At 38.8% G+C, this 21748-nt stretch overlaps 3 protein-coding genes across 3 annotated transcripts; 1 reads left to right on the top strand and 2 right to left on the bottom strand.

Moving 5' to 3' along the window:
* The first annotated feature begins 2712 nt into the window (after positions 1-2712).
* Positions 2713-5584, top strand: LOC125478195 (cyclic dof factor 3-like). Its single transcript, XM_048586032.1, has 2 exons — positions 2713-3021; positions 3680-5584. Exons 1-2 carry the CDS (start codon positions 2911-2913, stop codon positions 4982-4984), a joined length of 1416 nt encoding a protein of 471 aa, XP_048441989.1. The 5' UTR covers positions 2713-2910; the 3' UTR covers positions 4985-5584.
* A 354-nt stretch (positions 5585-5938) lies between these two features.
* LOC125478181 (probable inactive leucine-rich repeat receptor-like protein kinase At3g03770) lies at positions 5939-10114 on the bottom strand. The gene is given in 8 exon segments (XM_048585978.1): positions 5939-6440; positions 6579-6690; positions 7091-7109; positions 7112-7139; positions 7228-7436; positions 7877-8123; positions 8359-8489; positions 8554-10114. Coding segments are annotated over 8 exon segments (2367 nt in total). The 5' UTR covers positions 9923-10114; the 3' UTR covers positions 5939-6188.
* A 5658-nt stretch (positions 10115-15772) lies between these two features.
* LOC125478353 (pentatricopeptide repeat-containing protein At1g11710, mitochondrial-like) lies at positions 15773-21748 on the bottom strand. Its single transcript, XM_048586499.1, has 3 exons — positions 20564-21748; positions 16913-17108; positions 15773-16394 (listed from the first exon to the last, which is right to left on the bottom strand). The coding sequence occupies exons 1-3, from the start codon at positions 21746-21748 to the stop codon at positions 15859-15861; spliced, it is 1917 nt and encodes a 638-aa protein (XP_048442456.1). The 3' UTR covers positions 15773-15858.

Here is a 21748-nt window from a genome sequence, read left to right as displayed (position 1 = left end):
AAGTCATGCAAAAGAAAATTGAAAAGGAATAAAAACAAAGACATTAAGAATCACATCGTACATTTCCCAGGACTCTCTGCAAAGGCAGCACATCTTTTTGCCTTAAATCTGGATGACATAGCCAACTGAGACGACGATGCCTCCTCAGTTTATATTTTCTGCGTTCCCCTTCAGATCGGCATGAACCTGGTTTAATCAAAAGAAAATAAATATGCATATGCATCGATTCGATCCAGAACAAAATACCAGTTTTCAGTAATATATTTTCGTAACATTGTTAATTAGCTACATGTTCTAAATAATGACCAAAAGATCGGAAACAACATATTAATTCCGGGCTGTTAGGTTAGGAAAATCACCTCTGGAAAATACCTATGGTAAATCATTGATGCAATCGAGTTGAGAACCATCACCAGGTTCTCTCTTCATCATCAGGATCCTCGTCTTCATCGTCGCCTTGGGCTTCGGCAGCCATGGCTGATCTCCTACTCTCAATCGAAACACGCCGTATATTTTGTAAGAGCTATACGCTAGAATAGGGGTGGGAAATTTTGCCATAATTAAACCGATTTATCGACCGAACTATATCGGTCGGTTCATAATGGTATGCTATAGGTTTGGCATTTTTCATAATTTATACTGAACCGACAATTAATGGTGTGATTTTGTTAGATATATATATATATATATATATATTATATTTTTTTTTTATTTTTTTGTAATTTTTCTATTTAGATATTTTAGGTACTTTTGACATGCTTGACATGTGAAGAACTAGAAAAATGTAAGTATTGTTATATTTTTTCTGATTCTAATTATAGTACTTCAATCCAATGTTTATTGATATTTTTAATTTATTACTCAATATTACTTCTTATTCTAATCATACATTTTTTTATGTAACATTTGAATTGAATGAATTGAAACATGGAAGATTTCACATGCATTGGTTACTGCTACTTCAGTGATGTTGCATTATCAAAACAACAAGTTATTTGTTTTGGGATTATAATAAAAGGATCTTATAATCAGAACCATACTTTTGAGTTTTGAGTTTTTTGTTTATGCATTAGTTGCTCCAATTGAATTTAGACAATTATATTAGTTAGACTTTTGAGTTTGTGAACTTATAACTATTTGGATTATGTTTGTTGAAATTGTTGTTGGCTTAGTAAGTTTTGATTTGAATTTCATTTTAATTTGTTAAGTCATGATTATGTTGGCTTACAATTAAAAAATTGCAGCAACAACTTCTTTTTCTCTTTTATAATTTGTTGTTTACAGGTCGGTGCATGGTCTTGTTTTTGTACCTTATTTGCAAACCATCAATTGTGCCATTTACCTACCGAACCAGCCAATAATTCTAGCTGAACCGATTTTTGACAACCGTAAGAAGACGGCTGGCTAATGGTAACTGATTTTTAGTACTTATGTATATGTGGCTGGCAAATGCACAAGAAATTTGACACAGTTTACCAACCGAACCCAACCTACTGCTAGAACTCATGTTTGTTTGTCCACACACACTGAGCCTTTATTCAATTTACAGGGGCATTGTTGGTAGGAAATTTGATTCCTATCTCGCTCTAGATCTCGCTCCACTTTTTGTCCAACGAGTGTGAGGGTCTAGTTGTTCTTTCTACTTTTCATTTTTATTTATTTATTGTTGATTATTCGGTCATGACACTCTTCTTTATCACACTGCACAAATGAACGTCCCGTGATAGAACCACGATGGCTATATTCGCCATGGTGCTCAGATTGCATAAACGAGTTTACAAGTTCAGCTTCGGCGTTGAACAATTCTGCATCCTCAATCTCAATCCTTGCTTGGTTTTGTGCCATCTGCATTGCCATGCTACACTTTCTTCTATCACCCATTGAAAGATTGGTGAATATAGAGGATGATTAAAGGTTGAAAGGTTGTGTGATCAACTAATATTAGACATATGTTTATATAGAGGATGATTGATGAAAGTTGAACGGTTGATGAAAGTTGAAAGTTTGGTGTTGAACGGTTGATGAATTGAAAGTTAGCCCAGGGTTGAAAGATTGGTGACAGTTAAAGGCTTGCTTTGTAGAAAATTTAGTGATTTTTCAATATTTATCGGAATTTAAATATTTTTAGATTAAAATGTTTATAAAATTAATTTATGATATTCTACATATTTAAAAAAAAATTTAATTTAAGAAAAAAATAACCTAAATTCATTCTTTAATAATCTCGAACTAAAATTTTAAGTCAAAACAGTTAAAACATAAAAGTTATTTTTAAGTTAAAAACTAAATTTTTCGAACTAGAAAATTTAACTTTTAGCTCAATTATTGAAGTTAATCTAAACATGCTACGAGGCATGAAGAGCACGTTGGCTCGGAAGAAGTGTCTACTCTGCCGGGTGCGATTGACAAGGTGACGTCCTCTCTTGCATTTAATACTTACCCACGTGAGGGTTAAGTACTGGCAAAACTTTAAGTCCTTGTAGTACACATGGCCTCCCTTTGAAGCCAGTCAAATTTGGTTATAACATATGTAATTCAGTAAACATGCCATAAACTACTTGGAAAATGGCAAAACACATGGTCAACTAAAGCTACTTTATATTTTAGATGAAAATAATAAATAAGAAAATGATTGTGACAAGATTAAATTTAAAAAAATCCAAGAATTCGAATCTAATCTAAATAAATCCTAACGTAATTAAACTTGAATCCAAATAAACTCGAATAAAACCCAATCTGAACTCAAACCTAAATCGTAAAAGTTAAGTTAAGATTGAGTTGATTTTCTAACCGTTCCCAACCCGTCAGAGTTGCACCTAGTGGCAATGGGTTTCGTTCAGTGATGCTTGATATGGAGAGTTTTTGTGAGACGGTGAGTCTAAGACTAAGACTGTAAGCTGAAGCAAGGCAATGTCTGAAGTGGGAGATCCAGCCATTAAGCTCTTCGGGAGGATTATTCCGTTCCCACAGCTTCAGATTCAAGATTTGTCCGCCGACAAAGAGTGTTTGGTTGCAGATACGGTACCAATCCAATCCACTCTCCAAGTCTCTCTGCTCTTTTCCTTTCTAACTGCTCCATGAAACTCTTTCAATTTTGTAGAAATTCAAATTGAACTAATTGCTTCGTTTATCTTTTGAATTTGAGTAAGCTGTGTTCTTCCACTTGATATTTGTAATTGAAGTGTTAAATCAATGTTTCGAAATCTTACTGGATTTAGTTTACAAACAGATGGGGCAGTTTAATCTTATGCAGCTTCTCACTTATATGTATAATGTATAACAACTGAGAGGAGATTGGATGAGTTCCGAAGTTCGAATCCCCATCCCCGCGGAGAAAAACGAATTATAAAGCTCAACAGAAGATCTTGAAGCCACATTTTGTTATCGTTTGTCATTCGTTCGTTACCTATTTTCGAAATCGTAATTTGACAATGTGTGGATGATGTGAGGGACTTTATGTAGTTTCTAACTTGGTATAGTTGTGGCTGCACCTTCGTTTTCTTCCTATTGGCAGTTCATTTGTTTTTAGCTTTTTATTTGGATTGATAAAAATTGAACTTATAGCTCACCTTTGATGCCAAATTCCCTGTTCTACATGCTGTGAATTAATTACAAGCTACTGCTGCTGCTGCAATTTGAGTGTCGTAACTCCTAAGCAATCGAAACTTTGAATTTTCAGGGTGAGTGTAGAGAAATGGAGGACCATTCTGTAGAAAAATCCTGCAAGCAAGATACATCTTCGGAACTAGATAATAGCAGAGAAAACAATCGCCAAGGTCTAATCCAGGAGAATGAGGGTGAAGTTAAATGTGATCAAGGAGAAGACCAATGCGTGGATAGTGATACGAGTGGCATAGAAAAGTCTCTCAGAAAGCCAGACAAGGTTCTTCCTTGCCCTCGCTGCAACAGCTTAGAAACAAAGTTTTGCTATTTCAATAATTACAGTGTTTACCAACCGAGACACTTTTGCAAGAGCTGCCAAAGATATTGGACTGCCGGGGGAACCATAAGAAATGTTCCTCTAGGTACTAGGCGGCGCAAGAATAAGCATTCATCTTCGCAGTATCATCAGGTAGTGGGACAACCGAATGCAGTACCAGTCACCCAGGGAGGCACCCTTAACATTGTTGGCCAACAGCATCTATCACCTTGTGGACTTCCAGCCTCTCCAAATCCTGCCAATGGGATAAAGGAAGGCTTAAGTTCTGTCTCAGATGCGCTTTTAGTTGAATCTACAGAGACTGCCTCGAACCAGAAACACCAGATGAGAAATTCTGAGACTGGCTCTGCAGCTGACGGCGATGATGGTTCCTTATCAGCCACTGCTTCACAGCACATTGCGTGTATGAAGCAGGATGGTCTGCCAGGATATGACAATGATTCTAATCATATGCATACTATGCAATATTTCCCTGCTCCTCAATGGGACAAGACTCCGAGTTGGGGCATAATGATGTTTGGATCTGAAGGCAGTAATCCTAATCCTTCTCATATAGGTCATCTGCCTATGGTTACAGTTCCTGGTTTTTGTACTCCCACTTTCGCTTTCCCATTTGTGCCTTCCTTGCACTGGGGTTACATGCCAAGCTGGGACTCCAGAAAATTGAATTCTCAGATGGTTGGATCTGCTGGCAGCTTGTCACTTTCGTCTTTCTCTGGCAACAGTGGATGTTCGGGCAATAGCTCACCAACCTTGGGAAAATATGAAAGAGATGCAAATGTACATGAAGATGTAATAACAAAACAGTGCCTTTGGGTACCCAAGACATTGAGAATTGATGACCCAGAAGAGGCTGCAAAGAGTTCTATATGGTCTACCTTGCGTATCAAACAGGATAAGAATGAACTTGTAGTTAGAGGTGGTATTTTTAAAGCTTTCAGAAAGAAATCGGATAATAAATCCCAAACATTAGATGCTGATCGGGTTTTACAGGCAAATCCAGCAGCTCTCTCTCGCTCTCAATCCTTCCAGGAGACCGCATAAAGGCTCTCTTCAGTTCAACATGCAGAGTTTATGCATGAGGTTTGTCTACTAAAATCCTAATCCTTTTTGTTCGGTAAATTAGATTAGGGAGGGAATGCGTATTCATCCAAGTTTATTTTGTTTCGACAAGACCGTATAAAGGCTCTCATTCAGCTCGACATACACAGTTTAGAATGATATTCCAGTCTTTGTTATTCAGTGTAGTAGGGAGGGAGGGAGGGAATGTGTATCATGAGTAGATTATATAAGCTTTGTTTGAGAAGGAATAAGGCAGAAGCTAGTTGAGAGAATTTCCGGCATTTTTGTATAACATTTGATGCTGAGATAGGTGCCAAATTCAGTTTGAGTTACACAAACCTTGAATTCTTAACATTCGATTTATAAAACTTAGTATCTGCATCTCAATTTGACCCGTGACCTCGCTGACAAATGAAACAAAATGATTCCACGGTGGGAGGACACAGGAGTGAGAGTTGGTCCTCACTCCTCACCTGGTAGAAACAGTTGAGATCAGCATACCAACTCTTAATTTGTTTATTTTTCTTTGTTAAGAAATTTTGTATGTTGATTTCTCTCACATTTTATGTATTTTTCTGAGCACCATTAGCATGTATTCATATTGCAACTCGACATCAATGCTTCCCCTTGGTGCTGCTCCGTCGCACCAGTAACGGTAAGATTCTGCAGAAAATTCAGAACACAACAGTACAACCTTCCTTCAATCTGATTAGCATTTCTTCCTCTTTTTTCCTTTGACATGGTTCAAAATCAAGCATTCAAAGCATTCATGATCTGTTAAAATAAATAAAAGGGGCCGCTGTCGATGGGATCTCAGAGAAAGAGAAGAAATTACTTCACTCCTACTACCGGTGTTGGAGTCTTGAAAAAGGGATATACGTATATATAAACGTTTGATTTATTCAATCCAGTAGCCAATAGATAAAGGAGGGTGTATAAGAAGCTAAAAGGGATGTATGAAATTCACCTCCCTGAAAAAAATCTCGACGGTACAAAGGGGAGTTTTATAAAATGTTACACCAAATCAGGAGGGCATAGTAACATAATACTAGAAATAAAATAAAAAATTAAGGCCATATAGCACTTATACATTTTCCATCTGGTATGGTACGTTACATAATACATAGATTGTTCCCTAACTGATGGAAATATAGGAGGAGGAAGGTGAAAGTCCGACTAGTTGGAGTTAGGGTGATGAAACGGGTGAGCCTTGACTACTACTCCGACAGTCTTCTCTTGCTGATTCCTGAACCTGCGCTGCAAACTGCAAATTCCAAAGAATGTCTTCAACTGAAGGCCTATCAGCTGCATCATTCGTAAGACACCTCACGCATATCTCCATCATTGTCTTCAGTGATTTGTCCGAGCATTCCTTGTGCACTGCTGCATCCACAATGCTCCTCCGAGCTGTGTCATCAATTGTCAAACTTACTCGTACCTGCGTAAGAAGCAACCGAAAGCAAATTGCTGGTTTAGCTGGAGAATGCAATGTGTCACTTGTGTCGGCAATGAAATTAACTGGAAAACGTTCGAGAGTGAAAGGAAAGAACAGTTTGATTTAAAAGAAAACACTCACAAGGTCTTTCAAAACACCAACTTCATTTGGGAACATGATAGGTCTCCCCAGAATCATTTCTAGCAAGATTACTCCAATGTCATAAACGTCGTTCTTACACTCATGGTTAACCCTGCAAATGACAGTAATTAACAAAATCATCCGTATGTGTGTGATTGTGTGAAAGGGTAACCGGGTCAGGCAATGCTGATGAAATACACAAAATAAAAAAGCTTCTAAGGATTTCATGAGAGAGAGAGAGAGAGAGACTGAAACAATTCATTAGAAAAGGCGGCCATATTAATGCATTTCAGTGAAGCTAGAGGGAGATTCAACGACGAGGAACTTCGTTTAGAATGGTGTCATCGTTACTAATGATGATCAGCAACCGAACCAGACAGGCACTTATATGATGATTAACAGGAAGGCCAAGCTCGTACGCAGTTTAAAGTTGAAAGGGCATTCATTTGGAACAGAGAGAGTGCAGCTAATATTGATTTCTGTATAATTTTGGTAAGTAGACATGCTATTACCTAGTATGAATGCTTCCTTTGGTGCAGGAGAAGAAACTGCAGTCCCCACCTGACGGATTAAAAAGCAAACGTTAACTCGGAGGACAATGTCGAGGGGGATTTTAACTCGCCAAAGCTGTAATTATAGTAGGCCTTACCGTTCCCCTGTTGTTTTCAGCTGAAAGAGGTAGGTTATAACTGCTTATTTTCACATGAAGATCGTGATCCAATAAGACATTTGTTATCTTGAGATTATTTGATTTTAAACCAGGAACAATCCCTGTATGCAGAAACTGAACACCCTTTGCAACTCCAATTGCAGCTACTATTCTCTGCGCCCAAGTAAATTTTCGTTCTGGAGGTCCTTCTGCCAAACAAGCGTTACATGTGAGTATCCAATTTCTCCAAATGTAAAGATGTTACGAAGAGAAGTAATTGAAGAAGACGAAGAATAAGTGAAGCGTAATGGATGACTCTCCATTGCCACACATATGCGTGCAATGTTGAGCAATTTAATAGGTTTCACCTAGAAACCTTCTGCTAAAAGATATGAAAGATAATGATAACATATCGTTCGGCATTTCATGCATTTGATATTACAGAGTACTTCAATCTTTCTTTTTCTTGGTTTCACAAGAATTATGTAGCGTACGGGATATCATCTGATTCTGAAAGAACTTTCTACGAATAGAAGAAGAATGATTCAGAGTAACGCACGTTCTTTATACCTTCATGGAAAATGCTATTAACTGAAAATGCAACCATTAATCCTGGTTAGCAGGATAAGTACATGAAAAGTAACTTTACCAGAGATGAAGCCTCTTAGCGTTCCATTTGGAACAAACTCGAATACAAGAAATATTCTACTGACGCCCGAATCATCAGGATTGTACTCCAAGCAATGTCCAAGAGCGCTAACCAAATGGCTATGTCTCAGTTTCGAAACCAGCTCAAGGAGGTGTGTATAGACGTGTGTAGCCTGCCTCTTTCTCATCTTCAAGCCTTTGATAGCAACAAGTGTTCCGTCGGGGAGCTTCCCTCTATACATCTGGCGCTATTGTTACCGAAAAACACAAATTTTAGAGTGAGAAATTTGCATTTAACTAGATCATAAAGACTAAGAAATACTCATATCATTATCGACAGGACAATTAATTAACTACAAGAAAGCGATTGTACAATTCGAAGGTTTATGTATTAGTGCATTTCAATCGTAGACTTCCAATGAACTACTGCAAATTACAAATTGAGAGAACATTTTATCGATGTCACGAAGTTATGTTGAATACCTGCCCATGTGCACCTTCGCCAAGTAATGTTGAATCATCAAAGTCGTTGGTAGCTTCCTTGAGCTCCTCCAAAGCAAACGTTCGATAAGCAGGAAGGCTAGCTCCCAGCTTCATTGTTTCCGATATATATTCTGCAAATAAAGGATTCTCAATTTCTCATACCGACAACTAAAGGGACAGAAATTTCGAACTTACTTGCATCCGAGAGTAGCTTGGCTGTGTTGACTGTTGAAGCTGAATCTCTAATCAACCTTGTTCGGGGACTTTTAACAGGCTGTTCGCCGTGCAATAACCTCTTAACAGCCATGAAAGCCAGAAGAACAACTGCAGCAGCACCCACAATTCCTCCCACGGCACTTGATGCAACGATTTGTTTATTATCATGACGCCTCTTGATTTTTCGGTCACCAGAAGGCGGTAACTCCACAGCCAGAGCTTCATTGTGGCACAAGTTAGAACGCTGCTGCTGATCTACATTCGTCAAACAATTCCCGGAATACAGAACAACAGCCCTGTTGTTCTTCGAACCCCGGTTTTTGAGGCAAGTGGGCAAGTTCCCTCCCAAAAGATTTGATGACAAATTCACAAAAGCAAGCTCAGCATTGCAAGATATGTTCTTGGAAAGCACGCCGGTGAATTTATTTCCGGCGATGTCAAGATAATTGATGGATGGCAGCGACAGCCACGACGGCGAAAAAGGCCCCACGAATTCATTGAGTGAAATGTCAAGCTTCTGGAGTTGAAAACCGCCTTGGAATCCGGTTTGGATTCCGACGCGAAACGTGTTGTTTCGGAGCACGAGGGTTACCAGCTTGTTGTTGGAAGGCAAGCTTGGAAAATGAGGCCCAAAAGAGTTGGCTTCCAAATCAAGAAGTTGCATGTTTGTGAGGGCTGTGAGGTCGGGAACTTCGCCGGACAGGAAGTTGTGGGAGAGAGAGAGGACTCTGAGGGTTTGCAGAGAGGCCAGAGAACTCGGGAGAGGGCCGTTGAGGAGGTTGTGGTTCAAACTGAGAACGGCCAACGACGGAAGCGAACCCAACGACGCCGGGAGTCGGCCGGTGAAGTTGTTGCGATCGAGGATGAGAGTCTGGAGGTTGACGAGCGACGAAATGTGGGGAGGAATGGCGCCGCTGAGGTAGTTGGAGTTGAGGTTGAGAATCTCGAGGGAAGATAAACGGGCGATGGATGGAGGGAGTGGCCCCCAGAGTTGGAGTGAAACGAGAGAGAGGACTTTGAGGGTTGGGAAGGCGGCGGCGAGAGCGGAGAACAGAGAGTTGGTTGAGAAGTCCAGCGGCAGCGGAGGGAAGGCGGCTCCGCCAGAAATGTGGAGCTGGGTGACGTTGCCTTGGTAGCAATAGAGAGTGAGGGAAGGAGTTGGTTCAATGCTGCACAGAGAGTGTGTGTCAGTGGAATTGAATCGGGCTAGAGGTGGTGGGTGGTTGAGCAGCTGCTGGATTTTCAGAAGGCTCTCGGACTCTGACTGAGTAGCAGCTGAGTGGTGGACGGAGAGGAGGGAAAATGTCAACAGAAGAAGAAGAAGAAGAAGAAGATGTGAGTTCGCCATTGTTACAGTTTACAACAACTGAGCGGTTGAGTGAGTTGCAGAAACCCAAAAGGCTCCACTTCTACAAAATCTTCCTTCTTCAACTATTCAAACTTGAGTACAGAGGCGAGAACGTTTGCATGTACTTGAAACCTCCGCTTGAACCAATTTACCTAAATCTTGTTTTCTAAGCAATTAATCAAAGCCCTGCATGGAATCTTCATCATGCTACCTAGGAGGAGATCAATAATAATAATTTGTCATTTAATATTATGCTTTAATGATATTCATTTTTACTTATTAGTAAGAGACATTAAGTTCGATTCTCGTCAAATACGAATTTGAACCATATAATATCGTTTGTTCAAAAATAATAAATAATAATTTTGAAAAACTTGACAGTAGCAATTTTTTTTTTCGACAATATTGTATTGAGTGATACGAAAATAATTAATTAAAATTTTGTAGTTGAAAAAATTAAATCTAACAACTAAAAAACTATTAAAATTACAAAGAGTAATCGTAAAATTTGTAATGGTGCATGGAAGTTGTGAAACTTTTTTTAAACATCACCTATTTCATTAAAAGAAACTAATAAGGAAAGTAGCGGACTATGACTTCAATAATACTTAACGCTCAATATTACATATGTTTTAACCGTCAAGTTTAATTTTATAAATATTAAGTATTTTTATTTTTAAACTTAGATCATTTATTTTTCGTATTCTGGATACCAATAATAAAAGTTGTGACCCACGAGGCAAGAGCCACAGCAAAAGAGATTATTGTGTTCCAAAAAACAAAAAAAAAAGCAAAAGAGATTGTACGAAACATATAAATCATGTGTGTAAGCGTGTACACAAATAAATCCTGTGTGTAAGTGTGTAACTGTCAGATCTGCATTTGTCTTTTTAGGATTTAGATCATCTCCGAATCTTCTTGTTAGGGATCCTGATAATCAATACATAGTAACCATTTATCAAAGATGGTGCGGTTGTAATTGAATACTTTTTTATATTTTTTAAAAAGTAAAACAATTTTGTTTTGCATGAAAAATATATAAAAATAAATAAAAAATTATAACCGCATCATCTTTGATGAACGATTTATTATGCATTAATCTCCTAGAATCTCCAATGAGAGGATCCGAAGACTATCTAACTCCATCTTTTTACATCACAAACTGACACATCATTCCATTACCAAAAGGATACTTTGGACTGTTGTGGTTGAGTATTTTATCTTCTTATCTTTACAATTTTACTACAGTCGTATGTAAAATTGAGTGATAAGAAAATATTTGCTAAAATTAAACTTGAGATGTAGCATTACAGCAAAGACCCTTTTTCTTTCATCATTAAATTTCAATTTTCGCACAAACTAAACAAAACAAAAACTAGAGAGAAAAATTAGGTTTCACTTAATTGTCCCATTTTTTTCTTTAATAGTTTAGGAATACTAAATAGTTCAAAAAATCAACGACGAAAATTGAATCTAAAAAATCAAACGATGAAAATTGTTTTAAATTCATATTACTTGGTGGACTCAACTACCAAAGACATCCACATATTTGTCATCTCTACTGAGAGAGATGTTCGAAATAACTTGTTAAGCAATGAATGAAAGAGATGTCCACTTTTCTTTTTTTTTTTATATTATTAATTTCACATAGGATGCACTTTTTGAAGTACTATTTGTTGTGGGATGAACACCGTTTGAGGATCGCGCAGAAAGTGACACATGTGCATTGCAGTGGGCTGTCAACTTCTGACTTCTATGTCTCTGTCGTTCACGGAATTCTCATTCTGCTCTCCTGCAGTAGTAAACAGAAAATACACCGTTTATCAACTCTAAAACATCACAAATGAAAGAAAAAAGATAAATGGAGAAAAAGATAAGCAAAACGAGAAAAGATGTTATAATTTTATCTTGGAGAATAAACCTTTTTTTTATATACTACATAAAAACCACATATGCTACTTAGTAGTACGGTTTAGTGATATTTCTTTTTACTTGTAAATAAGAAGTCTTATGTTCGATTCTCGTCAAGGACGAATTTGAACTACATTATTGCTAGCATGATGTGAGGCTTAACCCACACTCTCCTTCCACTCTTCCACCCCCTTAGTGTAGGTATCTGTAAATTTAAAATTGGTGTAGCAGTTTTTGTTTGAATTTAAGCCTCATAATGGATTAACGATAATGTGATTCAAATTCGTTTTTAGCGAAAATTAAATTTAAAACATCTTACTTACAGGTGAAAATGAATCTCATAATCGAATGTGAGATGTAACTAATTTAATCTCCCTAACTATAATAAAACAGAAAAAGCAATACATGGTCCAAGACCTCCAACCTAAGAGTGATATGATGCCAAATGGCATCATCTTGATTGGACACATGTCAGTTGTTTGTACCAGATTAGTTGAGTTGTTGGGTTTGTTTGCTTAATTAGTTGTATTAGTTACCATAAATAAGGGTTGAATGATGAATGGGTTGTCGTTGTATGGTTGTTAATCAGTCATAGACTATATTACTGTACACCGAATGAAAGTTGAAGCGTGAGTTCCTATCAAATAGCTCATAACCTAAAACAATTCAGTTATAAGCAAATAAAAATATCACTGAATTATTGATGAGTGATTTTTTAAAAAAATAAATTTTACGAGAAAAACCGTTGTCAATAATGAGTCAGAACCACCAAAATTAATCTTCGAGTAAATTTTCAGCAAGAGGTTTTATTCTATAATAATAATAACGCAACGGTTATAAGAAAAAGAATAAGTGATTTTCACGCTCACCTTTCGTCCGCTTATGCAATTTTTTCCACGTAGTTTGTTGATTGAATGAAAAAAAGAGAGATTCAACAGATCAAAACAAACGAAATGATGTAAGAAAAATGGAAATGTGAAAACCACTGAAATATATTAGTACCTAATGTCGATATATAGTTCAAATCAATCATTTTCTAGATAGCAAATCGACGTAAAAGTGGTTATTCTAGTGGCCAAATGCAAACAAACAAACATTTTTGTTTGTTATCCAGACAATCTCACATCTTACAGTCACGGGTGACCCTATCAATATTCAGTGCACGATTAAATTATAATTACAGGGGCTGCAGCCAAATCTAAAGAATGATTTTGATGCCAAAAATTATGAAGCTTATCTGTCCCTAGTGATTGAATCAATACATCCACCCACTTACACTTTTAACACACCCCTGCTTTGTCTTCAAAAGCAAAAAGGACATTTGGAAATAGGCTAAATTGGATTAATAGTCTCGTGGTAATAGGATAATCGGAAAATAGCATCTGTAGTGAAAAAATTCGGATTTAAACCCTCGAGAAGAAGTCTGTTAGGATTCAAGCCCAAAAAGTCTGAATTTTTTCACCACGGACTTCACCACAGGGGTTATCTTTTGATTACCCCTATCACTAAGAGAACCATTAATCCACTTTAGCCGCGGAAATATTCCAAGACAAACCCCCAAAAGAATGTTTTATTTCTGTAACACAAGAAAAGAATAAAAGCAGAGGTGTTTTAACATGTAGTACAGAGCAGCCATCTCTTTCCAAACAAGTTTTGTAGGTTTCCCTTGCTCAACTCAACCACCTGCATAAACAAAATCTCCAAGACTCACGACAATCAGTATAAAACGTCCAAGTTTTTGTACAGTAGAGGACCTGACCTCTGCTAAATATTTGCGACCAGCTCAACTATGTACCACCCATAAGAATCGTGCTAAACACAAAAAGACATAAGAAAATTTTACGTACTTGTTCACGCTAATTGTAATTTTCATCGCTTCTCGGTTCACAATCACGACGCTAACGAACTTTCTACTAGTCGTTTTCATCTGTTATGAGCTGCTGGTGCAAACAGTGTGTTATGATAAACACCAATTAGTTCTCCTTCGTTCAATTAATTAACCGAAACTATTAGCTCAGCTGAAACTACAAAACAGTAGTAATAAACAACATCAAAATTCCATGTGTTCATTCCCTCAGAAATCTAACGAACCTAAAAACTGGAAATCGAATTCTAAACTCAATTGGAAAGAAAAATAATCTGCTTTCAGTTTAGACCAAGACAATAAAAATAAAAAACAGATGGTTCCAAACTTTTACCTGGTAACAGAACCAGCAACACTTGCATAACTAGTGACCTGTATTACCAATCCAGTGGCCTGTATCTTTTGCCTCCAGTAATTTGTATATCTAGCACTCCATCACCTTCAGCCCTCTAAATACATCCCTACAGTAAGTCCATTAAAAAGCCAAATGTGACTTGTTCGTGAAAGTACATAAATGAATACCAAATGTTTATTTTATTATACCATATGTGACGTCCTCTAATTTACTAAACCAAATGTTTATTTTATTTTTGTAAAAGGCTAAATAAATAGAATGAAAAAGCTCAAATTTAATTTTGTGACTCGAACTCTTGAAGAGAAAACAAGACGTTAAAAACCAAGGTTCTAAAAGATGCTAGGCACTAGTCGGGCGATGGGATAGGGCCTTGCACCTAGGCTGCTAGGCGGGTGCCTAGGTAGACTAGACGGATTTATGTAAATCTATTATATTTCTTGTAAATAAGTGTCAGTTTATACTTAAAATATAAACAATTTCATCATAAACTACAAAATACAATGACATATATTTTATGAAGTATTGGTACATCGTGAAAACATAGAGAACAAGCATATAATGTGTGTTCGTTTAAGTTTACAATAAGTCTCTTACAATTTGTTGAAAAAAAAATAAAATGCAAAATGAAAGTTATCTATTTTCTGTCTAAGTGAGTTGCAACCTAGGCAAGTGCCTAAGCAGGTCTGGGTGGGCGCCTCAACAGGTCTAGGCGCCATTTCTTAATTTTCAAACATCTAGGCATTAATCGGGGAGGTGGCCAGCCGCCTAACGCCTAGGCGGGACCTAGACGGCGCTAGGTGAAGATTTTTAGAACAGTATTAACCACACATTATGGCAAGAGAAAATGGGGGTGAGGGGAACAAAGGACCCCAGATGCAAGACTACTTGCTCTTGACAACTTGAGCTACAAGAGCTCATCATTAATATTCGTTAGTAAAGATTGATCATTCTATTAAAACTAGCATAATACTTGAAGCAGCAAGAGATTTCCAATGTCGCAATCATTTAATGAATTTTGTGATCACATACATTGAAACTGGACATCCAGAAGGAACAATAAACTGTGTAGTTTAGCTCATGTGAACGCTTAAAACAAAGTAAAGGCCATTTTGTTTTTCTCAAAAGTAATAAACAAATTTTAAAGTTGAGCAACCAATAAACTGATCTGCTTACAACCGAGAAATTCACATATCATCCCATCCCTTGAACCCATCAAAAGCAATCGCTTTTAAACCCCCACACTGCTGTGGCCAAGAGGTCCAAAGAAGAATAAAAGACATCAACAGCACAAGGAACAGAAAACTAAACAGATACCAGGTTAGCCCAAAACCAAGGAAACAGAAACATCCAGGTGAAACAATGCAACTTTTGCATGTCGCAAAAGAAATAACCCCCAACTTAACACTGATGAAGTATAAAACCAGAATATCTAGGCCTACAAGTTTCGAGTGGTCATTGAGTTATAAACAGCTTTGGAATATCGACCAAAGGATGAAAACTTATCAGTGATCACGTACAATTTTGAAAAGAAAAAAAACTTATGTGCATGGCTTCACGTGTAAAGGGTTATGGTATGTTATGTTTGTGATGTATTCAACAGACAAGAGTAGCAATGGAAAATTGTTGTATCAGAAGAGATAATTTACGTGCCTGATATAAACAGCATTGAACATGTGTGATTCGTGTTACTTTAGAAAGCCGACACATTCTCTCTGCACCAACTCATTTGAAACACAAACGATACTGGAAGACGGAGAGCAAATATACACCTTGATGTACTGTTGAAACTCAACCCAATGTGCTAATCTATGAATTTTCTTCTAGAAGATATGGACAGACAATATCTTTGTACGTTTGCCTATCAGGAATTACTCCCTTAGTCACCATGTAGTCATGCAATGCAACGACTTCTTCTGTGCTACAACTCTTGTTCAAATTGGTAATGAGAGTGGTGTATGTTACAAAATCCGGAACCATGCCCCTTGAAATCATTACCTTCATTAGTCCCTTTGCTTGTTGAATACACCCAAACTTGCACAAAAAGTTGATCAATATATTGTAGGTGACTATATTGAATGAAATTCCACCCTCTTCCATTTCCTGAAGCAAAACAAATGCCTGATCAATCATCCCGCTGATGAAATACCCATTTATCATTGTGTTATAGGTTACAATGTCAAGAACATCCATCCTCTGTAACGAATCCATCAAAAGTTTTGCAACATCCACTGATGCCTCTTTGCATAACCCATTTATAACAGAATTGTATATCACCAAATTAGGTTTTTTCTTCCCCTCGATCAATTTTTCATAAATCTGAACAGCACTTCCTATGCTCCCTTCTGTTATGATTTGGAATTACTTCGGTCACAATTACTAAGAAGGGACCAAAATGTAATAAGTGAGATAAGTTTGGGGGGTCATTTTCCTATTTGTAGTTGTAAAGAGAGTTGTTTACAGGTTTTCTGCTGTACTGGGTTACTATATAACCATTTGTGAATCTTTGAGTAAGAGATATATACAATTTACAAAACAATTCTGTTCTGCGTTCTCTTTGACTTCTCCCGCCCTCTCTGATCTTGCAAGCAGGTTTAGGTTTGAGCCTTGCTAGGGTTTGGTGCTAACATTGGTATCAGCCTCTGGTCCTGGTTCCCTTCCGCGCATGCCCCGTGCTACTACCACTAGTCGTATCTCTGTGATGGACGGCCGAGTTGCTGAGCTCGAGAATTCCATGGCGTCGCTCAAAGCTTCTGTTGATGCTTCCATGGATGCTCTTCCTTCTTTAATTGACAATGCGGTCGCTGCTACTCTCGACACTAAATTGCAGATCTATTTCGAGCAATTTCGTCGTGAGCTGCACTTTCGTCCGAGCAGTAGTGGTCATCCTGTGCATCTGGTGCCTGATTGTTCTGATCCTCGTGCTTCTGCACCTGATCTCCGTCCTCCGAGTCTGAATCGTTTTGGAGGTGATCATCCGCCGCGGCCACCATGGACACAGCGCATTGAGTTTCCTCGTTTTGTCGATGGAGATGATCCGATTGCGTGGATCTACAAAGCTGAGCAATTCTTTTCTTACTACAACACTCCGTCTGATTCTCGAGTGCTTACTGCTTCCTTCCATTTCGATGGTGAAGTGTTGCAGTGGTTTAAGTGGCGCGATTGTTTGCGTACTACACCAACCTGGGAGCAGTTTACTCACGCTTTGTGCTTAGAATTTGGCCCACTCGAATTTGAGGACACTGCGGAGACACTTTTTAAGCTGCGCCATACAGGTACCTTGAAGGATTATATCTCTGAATTTAGGCGTTTGGCTACTCGTACTTCTGATATTAGTCCTGTGTTGCTTAAGAGTTGCTTCCTGGGTGGTTTAAAGAAGGAGCTGAAGTTCGATGTTAAATTGCTTAAACCTGCTACTGTCCATGATGCAATTGCTATTGCAGTCCAATTAGATGCGAAGTTTACTGAGTTTAAGAGTACTCAGGGTAAACCTTCTCCTATGTTGAAACATCCGTTGGTCTCTGCCCCTACTCCTATTCCAGTGCCCCCACGCCCTGGTAATCTGCCAGTTAAGCGCTTATCCCTTGAGGAAGTTCAACGAAAGAGGGAGCGCGGGGAGTGTTGGTTTTGTTCTGATAAGTGGACACGGGGGCATAAATGTGGATTAAAGCAACTTCTTATGTTAGATCTGTTGGATGGTGGGGATGAGTGTATGACTGAGGAGTTGCCTGAGACTCCAGAGTTGTATCACATGGCATTGAGTGCCTGCGCTTTTTATGGTACCACTGCTAGTCCACCACTGCAAACAATGAAGGTCGAGGGTTTGTTGAGGGGCCATTCTGTCAAGATCCTTTTGGATTCTGGGAGTACTCACAATTTCGTGGATTCCAAGCTTTTGAAACAGTGGGGATTTCCTGTTCAATCTACAAGGCCTTTTGAAGTTATGATTGCAGATGGGGGAAAGGTGCAAGGGTCAGGGTGTTGTAGGGATATGCCATTGTCCTTGGGGGGTTACAAGTGTGCAGTAGACCTTTATGCCTTGCCATTGGGAGGATGTGATGCAGTGCTTGGTGTACAATGGCTTTCTTCTGTGAGTCCAGTTCTGTGGGATTTCCAACTTTTAACCATGGAATTTTCTAAGGGGGCTCAGAAGTTTAAGTTGTTTCATAGTCCTTCAACAGTCCCATTCATCCAGGAACTTCCATTGCATAACGTTGATAAGGAACTTAACAGTTCTAATCTTGGTTTATGTCTTTATTCTTTGGACACTACTCCGCTGGGATCTAGTAATCTAAGTTCTTCACAGCTGCAGGAATTACAAGCATTGTTGGGTGAATTTGAAGCTATTTTTGAGCTACCTACTAAACTGCCACCATCCAGGTCACTGGATCATTCTATTCCTTTAGTTCCTGGTGCTAAACCACCTAACTTGAGACCTTATCACTATGGACCTCTTCAGAAAACAGAAATTGAGAAGGCTGTGCAGGAGCTTTTGGAGGCAGGATTTATTCGGGCTAGCCATAGTCCATTTTCCTTCCCTGTACTGTTAGTCAAGAAGAAGGAGGGCACATGGAGAATGTGCATTGACTATCGGGAATTGAATGCACTCACAATTAAAGATAAGTATCCAATTCCCCTCATTGATGACTTGCTGGATGAGTTGCATGGTTCCAAGTATTTTTCTAAGCTTGATCTGCGCTCTGGATATCACCAAATTTTGATGCAACCTGAGGATGTGGGCAAGACAGCATTTAGAACCCACGAAGGGCACTATGAGTTCTTGGTGATGCCTTTTGGGCTCACTAATGCTCCTGCCACATTTCAAAATGTGATGAATGATCTGTTTAAACCATTCCTCAGGAAGTTTGTGCTTGTCTTCTTTGATGATATACTCATTTATAGCACCTCTTGGCAGCACCACTTGGTTCATTTGAAAGAAGTCCTTACTGTGCTTCACCAAAACCACCTCTACCTCAAAAAATCTAAGTGCTCTTTTGGTCAGAGTAGTGTTGAGTATTTGGGCCATATAGTGTCTCAGGATGGAGTGGCTGCAGATCCCTCAAAGCTCAAAGCCATTCAGCAGTGGCCTCAACCCAGAAATGTCAAGGAGTTAAGGGGATTTTTGGGGCTGACTGGCTATTATCGCAAATTTATTCCCGGTTATGGGAAGGTCTGTCAACCTTTGTACAATCTGACCAAAAAAGAGGGATTTGCTTGGAATGAGTCAGCTAGTGAAGCTTTTAGACAGCTTAAGAGCATTATGTCTTCACCACAGGTCTTAGCACTTCCTGATTTCTCTCAAACATTTGTAGTCGAGTGTGATGCTTCTGGAAATGGTATAGGTGCTGTCTTGCAACAAAATCATAGGCCTATCGCATTTTTCAGTCAAGCATTGGGGCCTAGGAACCAGGCATTATCGACTTATGAGAGGGAGCTTATTGCCATAGTTCATGCCATACGCAAATGGCAGAATTATCTGCAAGGGAGACACTTTGTTATCAAAACTGACCATAGCAGTTTGAAGTATTTCTTGGGGCAGCGAACTAACACTCAATTCCAACAAAAATGGGTGGCTAAGCTTCTCGGGTTTGATTATGAAATTCAGTATCGAAGTGGGAAGGAAAACACTGTGGCAGATTCTTTATCTCGCATTCCAAACCATCAGGAAATTGTTGCAGGGGATAATATGGAATTAGCTGCCATATCTTATCCGTATTTTGGATGGATGGATGACTTGAGAAGGTATAATGAGAGTGATTCTTGGATCCTGGACAAAATTAAGGAGGTGGCTGAGTACAAACTTAAAGGCACCAGCAATCCTGCTTTAGCTAAATATTCTGTTGATAATGGATTTTTATGCTACAAGAAGAGGGTGGTAATTAGTCCAACTTCTCAGTGGAAAATCAAACTCATGGAGGAGCATCATTGTACACCAGCAGCAGGTCATCAAGGGGTAGCTAAAACTTATCAACGAATTAAGAAGGGGTTTTATTGGCAAGGGATGAAAGGGGATATAAGGAAGTTTATTGCTGAATGTGCCATATGTCAACAAAACAAGTTTGAAACCATTGCACCTCCTGGATTGCTTCAACCCTTACCTCTGCCACAAAGGGTGTGGTCTGATATTAGCATGGATTTTATAGTTGGATTGCCTAACTGCAAGGGAAAATCAGTCATCATGGTGATTGTGGACAGACTTTCAAAGTACAGCCACTTTATTGCACTGGCTCATCCTTACAGTGCTTCTATAGTTGCTCAACTATTCATAGAACATGTTTTCCGATTACATGGTATGCCTAACTCCATTGTGAGTGATAGAGATCCAGTGTTTGTCAGTGCTTTTTGGAAAGAACTCTTTAGACTCCAAGGTTCCAAACTTTGCATGAGTTCTGGATATCATCCGCAATCTGATGGGCAGACAGTGAATCGATGTTTGGAGACCTACTTAAGGTGCTTTGTGGGGGGCCAGCCGAGGAAATGGGTTCAATGGTTATCATGGGCAGAATCTAATTGCTTTAGGGTTTAGGATATTGTGGGAGAAAACATCCTTGACGAGGTTCTTCTCAAGGATGTGGTTATGAAATCTAATTGCTTCCGTCAGAAGCCCACTTCTACAGAGCCCCTTGATGAGGATTGAGTAGGTGAACTGATCAGGGAATATATGCCTATCAATCATGTCAGACAATAAGGAAAGAGCTTCCTCAGTATCTCCTTCTATGTAAAGCCGATGGATAATTGAATTGTAAACAACAGGATTAAGGGTCAAACCCCCTTCCACCATTTCATCGCACAATTGAAGTGCCACCTCCAAACTCCCCTGTTTTGCATACCCATCTACTAGAGTTGCATAAGTCCTCAAATTAGCCTCAACACCTGGCTCGGTCATTTCACCACGAATTTCTTCTGCAACCGATAAACCACCAATTTTGCAAAAACCGTTAATGATACAGTTGTAAGTAACTGAATTGGGCGTAACACAGTCCTCCGACATTACCCCTATCTTTCTCAAAACCTTCAAGGCAAGTTCCATATCACCCATCCTGCATGCTCCATCTATAATCATGTTAAAAGTAACAACACTAGGCCAAATTCCACTCTTCAACATCCGATAATATCCCGACATTGCTTCTAATAACTTGCACTCCTTACAAAGAGCATACATAACCAAATAGAAAGTATTAACATTTTCAACATAACCATATGAAAGCATTTCCTTATACATCTTCCAAAACCTATCAATCTCATTCAACTTAATCACATGGTTAAGAAAGTTATTCCAAGCGTGAATCGAAACCCAGTAACCATCCAATCTCAGCTTTTTAATCACCTCATAAGCACCATCCGTGGCCCCAAGCCGAGTACAAGCCCTCACAAGTGCATCAAACACTGCAGGGCTTGAAAAACCACAACCTTCATCATAGCTAGTAACCAACCCTTCCAAAACAACCAATGGGGGCAAACCCTCTTCCCCCATTAGACTCTCCATAAGAGACAGGGCATCATCGTACCTCCTAGAATTGATCAAAACATGAATTAAAGTACAAGAAGAATCCAAAAATTGAGGACAACAACTCTGGTTCGTACGAACCCAGTTGTAAAACTCTAAAGCCAACTGCGGCGAGTTCCGAAACTCGCGAACAACACGGCTGACTAATGAACTGGTTAGAGTGAGGGATATCTGTAATAACCATAGAGTCAT

Source organism: the organism of the source record quoted next, unplaced genomic scaffold (genome assembly GCF_019419815.1).
Source record: "Pyrus x bretschneideri cultivar Hongxiangsu unplaced genomic scaffold, Pyrus_bretschneideri_v1 Contig24, whole genome shotgun sequence".
Taxonomy (NCBI): domain Eukaryota; kingdom Viridiplantae; phylum Streptophyta; class Magnoliopsida; order Rosales; family Rosaceae; genus Pyrus; species Pyrus x bretschneideri.
The sequence above is the reverse complement of the archived record's forward strand: the minus strand, read 5'-3'. Positions and strand labels throughout refer to the sequence as shown.

Excerpts from the sequence above, each read along its gene's own strand:
- LOC125478195 (XM_048586032.1), top strand. The coding sequence starts at position 2,911 with ATGTCTGAAGTGGGAGATCCAGCCATTAAGCTCTTCGGGAGGATTATT. Across the intron at positions 3,022-3,679 it reads AGTGTTTGGTTGCAGATACG|GGTGAGTGTAGAGAAATGGA; the intron begins GTACCAATCCAA and ends TTGAATTTTCAG.
- LOC125478353 (XM_048586499.1), bottom strand. The coding sequence starts at position 21,748 with ATGACTCTATGGTTATTACAGATATCCCTCACTCTAACCAGTTCATTA. Across the intron at positions 17,109-20,563 it reads ACAATATCCTAAACCCTAAA|CTTTGTAGATCCACGCAATC; the intron begins GCAATTAGATTC and ends AGAATTGCTCAG. Across the intron at positions 16,395-16,912 it reads CCACTACTGCTCGGACGAAA|AAGGGAGCATAGGAAGTGCT; the intron begins GTGCAGCTCACG and ends AAATCATAACAG.